Below are 6,680 nucleotides of genomic sequence, written 5' to 3' on the forward strand. Positions count from 1 at the left end.
AGCCATGTGAACGACCAATTGCTTGTCCTCAATTCATATATATATATATATATTATTATTAGATAATGATGGTGAGATAAAAAGATGGTGAAATGAAAAAAAATATATATATATATCAATAAAGTATAACTATGTTACGCTGGGCCTTACCGGCCCAGTTCTCTACGTTAATCTTTCTGCTTATCGGATAATACATTTGTATCGCACTAGATTTAAGCAAGCCACTTTATCCACTCGGCCTTCTCTGCTATTTTGAAAGAAATGGGCGAATTTATAAACCTATTAAAATTGTGGTTAGTATAATATTCGGGTCTCCTTAGTATGCGATAAGCTCTTTCGTTCTCATAGATTTAATCTCAGTCGTTTTTTTGTTATAAAACTGTTTTTCTCTCTGGTCTGAGAGTGAACAAGGTAGCCTATACCCGTAGCTGTACGTAGCAAAGCGAAGTTTTACGTATCTATAGTATAGAATCCGTAAACGCATAAATATTCATTGGTGTAATCGATTGCTGAAGGAGGCAACGTTAAATAGGCCAAAAATGTACATTAGTCAATTCACTAAACAGTTTATTGATTTTGAAAGTACCCGCTTCTACTAATAACTTCTAAACGACTTCTACTAAGGATTTGTACTGCAGTAAGTAGGAGACAAGCTGTATGGGTTAATAGAACGGATGAAATAACATAAGGCTAAACTAAAATTCACCATTATCAACAAAAAAAAGTCATTCTTGTTTAACAGTAATATGACATGAACTTAATAGCGAGCCTTCTTCACGACGACAATCGCTGTTAATCGTAATTAGTCCTGCACGCACCATTTAATAAAGCTCTAACTACTCACCTGCGTTGGCCGAAACCAAGTCCAGATAAAATTTGTCCTTAACACTCGAACTATATTTACGTGGAAACGAGACCACACGCCGTTCAGAATAGAAGTGTTATTGCTATGAAACGAGACCTCGAGACGCCAACGCCATTGAATTACCGCGCTTACATAAGAGTAACATTATTTTCAATGTAGATCTAGCTAAATACTTTTTGTAGTGTCGTAATACTATCTTACAGTTTTTATAAGACAAAATTATCAATCTCAAATAGAGTTGCATTGCAACGTATACATGACTGCTCAATGCGATTTTAATGGTAGACCTCTAGTGTCGAGCTCCTCTATAAGAAGCCAATTAGTAGTTGGTTCTATTTAAATCTGTGGTACTTATATGATCATCGATGAAAGCTGATAGCCCCAGAACTATGCTGAAATGCCCAATTTATCTTGTTCGACGATGCCCTAGGCCAATATTATTAATGAAAGGTTCGATATTGCAAAGTTGCTTTAGCACAAGGGCATCCTTCTAGTCAAACGTTAGCGCCGTTCTTAAGTCAAACGAAACTTCGCTACGTATTCTGCTCAGCAACTTCAGATGGTTTCGACTTCTGTCTATTACAGCTTGCGCCGCAGAACAACTAATGTTACAACTTAATTAATGATACAGTAAACTTAATTATAATGAAGCGTAATAACTTCAGCTCTTCGCGTTTTAACATTACTATTTTATAGAGACGTTTGTTCTGTTTAAATAGATTTCCTTATTCTCGTTCAGCCCCACGCTGCATGAGATTCGAGTGTGACCTCTCATATGAACTGATGAAAACTGGCTTAATACAAAAGCCTTATCTATCACGATCTACAAACCGGGTACTTCTAATACGCGATCTGACAAATTGCTTTCAATTAGTCATTTTCCACAAGGGTGCTTTTACACGAAGTACAAAGTTACAGATGTTCGATCTCAATTCGACTATAGCACAGATTCTAACTGGTTTTTTTTTTTTTTTTTTTTGAATAATAAAAATGAAAGGTATCACCACTAAATTTAGAGACAACGTTGCTAGAAGAATCGGCAACGACAAGTAGCTATCGACCGTAAGACTAAGGTTTTTCGGAGGAAGCACCGAAAAGCGTAGTACAATGAGGTACAGATGTATTCTGTATTTAACGTTCATCCGCTGTTATGCACGCACAAACCTATTCGATGCGTTGCTTTTGCGATCGTTTACGTACAATTGTCGTCTGTTTTGTGTCTGTTCGCGTATGCCCTCGCATTTGTGGTGATCATTGTTCTACTAGCGTGGCAATCGCAGGTCACCTGAACTCGACTGAATAAGAATGGCTACCGATAGCGAGGTAACAAAGTATATCATTACTAGTTTTATTATTAGAAATTTCTTCGAAAGAAAACGAGTAGATAGAAATTATATTTGTGTGATGTATATAATTGATCGTGTAACTTCTCGTGTTATGGGGCATCGTGAATTGAGAAGCCCTTGCTAGTAATTTCAGATTTCTTGAGATGCTCTAAGATTGTATCGCTATCTTTACATACACTATTGGAAATGCAGCCAAATATGTATTAAGACTACTAAGTCTTATAAAAAAAAGTCTTAAAACTATAGAAGTGAAACGTTATGCTATATATTTGAGAGGTTACTATAAAGGACGTTCGCTGATTGTGAAGATGACCATCTACGCATGTCCTGACAAACTCAGACTTTCGACCCGATTAGAATTGAACAATTCACTTCGTTTACTTATATACTCAAATAAGTAAGTTCGAGGAAAAATTGCTTAAGTTATAACTAAAAATACGTTATACGTTATTAATAGCCTGAGAGTAAGCAAAAATTAAATCAAAGTTGAACCTTCTGCGGGAGGATTTTTGAACAGTTTGAGCTTGAATATTGTAATCCCTCTAATTTAGAGCTCTGTGTGAATTTCAACAAATTTCGAAACTTTATTAGTAATATGAAGTTCGTACTAGTAATATGCCTAGAAAATAGGCAAGGGTTACTTGTTTATGATCTTGCATCTTTGGAATCACAAAACTCAACTACTTCAATAACATGTACTTAATTGATGAAGGCAGAAGTCTAGATCAGCGGACTTGTGTCGGCCGGCAGTATTTAAGTTCAGCCAACGCTGCGATGATATTTGTCATTAGCTGTTAAAGAAATAAGTGATTTGGCTTTTGGAAGCCATGGCTACCCTGACCCCTTATCAAATCGCCTTCTACAAATAGTAGACTGCTCAAGTATGTGCAAGAAATGGTGTTTCCAATATAAATAGTTCTTATTTTTTGGTTTTGTTTCAGGTACAAGTCAGGTGGTCCTCGCCTTCTCAGGGTCATTTGTCTATTCGGCCTAATGATTCTGCAAAGTTTCCCTGGAAATCTATCAGCGGTTTGTACGTTCCCATCTATGTGTACGGAAATGGGGGATACGTGGGGGGCGCGTGCGCAAGAGTTTTGTCGGCGTTTTCGCCGCGTTTCGCAAAGAGCATTGAGGGCAGCTATCTTTACGTGGACGCCTCAAACGAAACCGTCACGCACCTGTTGAACTACATGACTTACGATACCTTGCCCAATGAGTGGTGCAAGCTACTCAACTTGCACGAATTGGCACGAAGCATTCAACAAACTGTATTGGAAGAAATCGTTGCACGTCAGCTAGTTAGTCAATCTAACATCTATCAAAAAGTGGAGCTGATTCGCTGTAATTACGCGGTACCAGTGGGAGCGCTACGCCAGGAGATTTTAAAGAATCTTGCGTCAATCTTCGGCACAGATGACTTCAAAAAATACATACTAAGTCAATACCTACTTACGGAAGGTATGCTTCGCGACCTACTGGCACGGGACGATCTGTGTGTCACATCGGAGAATGATGTCGCCAGCACAGTCAAGCAATGGGTGACTTCGATGAATCGACTGGGATATCCATTAACAATCAATGATTTTTCGGAACTAATCCAGCGTCCACTGTTGTCGTCTGCTAACTCGTACTTGCCTGAGCGGCGCTCCAATAGCTGTATTGAACAGCCATTGATCCACACACGTCGCCTATTGGCACATCAACACGTGCACTTTATAGGAGTCTCAGATGAACAGAGACCACATGTAAATGTCGCCGTTACATCTGCTCATTTTTCAAGCTCATCTGTTATTACAGATGCCAATAGCACCGCCAATACTGGAGATACTCGGGTGGATGAAGACGCTCCTTGTATGAACAACGACTCCAAGGTGCGTTTCAGGTTATACTGCGCTATGACGAATGGAATTGCCGAAATAGCAAAAAGTCAAATAATAGAATTCAAAACACTCTATCGACAGCGGACTATCCTTAATTCTTATAACAAGATCGTATATCACGATAACTGCGTTCGGTACGAATGGGTCAAACGAAACAGTTTAAATCAAAATATCCAAAACCTGATGCAAACGGACAAAAATTTAACACTTAAAATTAAAGAAGGGGTCGAGAGACGTGGCCCCACGATGTTCCTAAAGTATCAGGGATGTCTGCTTCAGATGTTTCGCTCTCACCAAAATAACGCTCAGCTTCATACAAACGTCCTATGGAAGCCCACCAGCAATAAAACGTTCCTGGCGGACATTTGCGTCTGCGAAAAAGGATTAGTAGCGTTGTTTTGTACGGTTACCGAATACGGCGAGGCCATTTACACATACAAGCATTTTCCAAAGGTACGAAATAGTGGCGTCAAAACGTAATCGTAATTGACTCGTTTTACTTGAGTGAAAAGTATACAAATTTGATTTTTTAGTTAAAATTGCAAAAAACCTTCGCTGGTTTCACAATACAGAGAGTGTTTGGTGCTATGTTCGCAAATTTATTATTATTATTATTATATACATTCTTTTAGATTTAGGCACTTTTTGATGTTTGGTTACGTTTTTATAAAACAATTTAATTTTACCGAGCAATGATTTAGTTTAAACGTGCTAGTTTTTCTAGTGAAATCTAAGTGAGTGGTCTAATATAGCAACTTATAGTTGTTGAGTGAAGCTCCCGAAACATTACGTATCTGCTTTTTTTTTTTACCGAACTGTCCTCTACTAGTCGCTAGGACAAATTGCTGCACCTAAATGACGGAGCTGAGGTTCTGTACCAAATTTACGCATCCATGTGACACAAAACTTTTGCAACGATTTTTTGCTAGCTTATATATATATATATATATAATATGGTAGTTCCATAAAAATATTTCCACTTTTTTTTAAATTTAATGACCAGGATATTTAGTCGTTCAGGAAATTAGAAAATGTTTTAAAGCATTATATTTAACCATAGCGCGAGGGACAAAGCCGATCCAATGTTTGCTCACGTAAGCCTCTATCCTATCACTGTTACTTTGATTGCTCCGAAAACGATAAGAAGGTCAGCTACTTTACGGATCTGTTTTGGGTTTGTGGTGATTGACCCACTTTTTCAGGGCAAGCTTCCCACCCCGGTCTACACAATCGCCGGGATCAACTCGTGGAATCCTATTCTGGTAGCCAGCCCTGTAGTACCCTCTTCATTCTTCGTGCTGTGCCCTAGTGGTGGAAACAGCCCCACTACGGCAGTGGCCGTATCGTTACTGCATAATTGGCCCATGCCTGGACTCGTACCTTTGGAGCCTGAGGAGGCTGATATAAGGTACGACGATTATATCGCCGAAGACCTCGAAGGTTTGTTCCAGATGTTCGCAAGCAGAGAAAACGCCGCCATGACGGAGGCTTTTAGTTCGAATTCAGCCGAAAGAAAAAAATATATACAGCAATTCAGGGTAGTATGTCACGAAACTCAAGTTAATGATAACTTCAATGGACTCGCGGTAACATCGCGCGATGGCAAGTATATATTCTTCGATCTGATAGCGCCAAACAGGTGGCAGTTGATCGGTTTTGTTCCGCACCAATTTTTTCCACAAGGTGCAAACTCACAAAAGCAGAGGCATTCAGATTGCTCAGGGATAAATGTATTGTTTAATAAGCGTGATCAGTCATTAATTTGCACAATACCGTAGCGAATATTGGGACTCGACTTAGCATTCGACCAGCCTAGAACCTGAGCCGCATGGGCTAACTATTTTTAGGGTTCCGAACGAAAACAAGTTATGCATGGAAGAGAAAAAGAGTCCATAACACGTTGATTCTTCTAACTTAACTGTCCAATCAAATACTCATTTACGAATTGAACGAAGGAGACGATTAAAACTAACTTAAGGGCGTTTTTAATAAGTTGTGGACGGTCATCAGTCGAGTTTATCTACATTTAAAGATATCCATTACATGGCTTGCATGTCTAATTGTGTTGTTATTAAATAATTTTAATATGCTGCCCAGACGTAAGCGTCTGTCGGCAGGTTTCCTCCATAGGATCAAGCTTCCTTATTTCGAAATTGTTTTCCAAACATTTCTGAATCAAATCAACACATCGAAAAGATGCTCACCGATAAATGATCATCATTTGACATTTTGTAACACACTTATATCGTATTGTAATTGTACATTTGTAGACTATGGAGAAAAAGGGACACACGTAAGGAAGAAAATCTTCCGAACGTAAAAACCAATTCGCTAACTAATTTGAAATTGTATTCAGTTAACAGTAAATAAACATGGCTACATGAAGCAGGGGCTATTGCTAGAAAAAAAAAATATATTTTTGCCTTTTTTTATTCTATTTTTTTTTCCGTTTTCCATTTCCATAGCTTTCCTTTACGCTTCACCAGGCACTTTGTAATTATGAAGAGTTATTGAGATTGTCGACTAAGCGATCCCCTATATACATAGATACACTTACAAGTATGCTCACATAAGCATTTAAAGGTATCA

At 38.5% G+C, this 6,680-nt stretch overlaps 1 protein-coding gene across 2 annotated transcripts; it reads left to right on the top strand.

Moving 5' to 3' along the window:
• The first annotated feature begins 2,052 nt into the window (after positions 1 to 2,052).
• Positions 2,053 to 6,414, top strand: LOC111260308 (uncharacterized). Of its 2 annotated transcripts, XM_022832955.2 has the most exons (4): positions 2,059 to 2,188; positions 3,153 to 4,082; positions 4,371 to 4,544; positions 5,294 to 6,414. In XM_022832955.2, the coding sequence occupies exons 1-4, from the start codon at positions 2,171 to 2,173 to the stop codon at positions 5,867 to 5,869; spliced, it is 1,698 nt and encodes a 565-aa protein (XP_022688690.1). In that variant the 5' UTR covers positions 2,059 to 2,170; the 3' UTR covers positions 5,870 to 6,414. The 2 variants fall into 2 exon arrangements, with proteins under 2 accessions (XP_022688682.1, XP_022688690.1); XM_022832947.2 differs by having other exon boundaries at positions 2,053 to 2,188; positions 3,153 to 4,544.
• The last annotated feature ends 266 nt before the right edge of the window (positions 6,415 to 6,680 follow it).

This window comes from Varroa jacobsoni, unplaced genomic scaffold (assembly GCF_002532875.2).
Source record: "Varroa jacobsoni isolate VJ856 unplaced genomic scaffold, vjacob_1.0 scaffold_42, whole genome shotgun sequence".
NCBI lineage: Eukaryota > Metazoa > Arthropoda > Arachnida > Mesostigmata > Varroidae > Varroa > Varroa jacobsoni.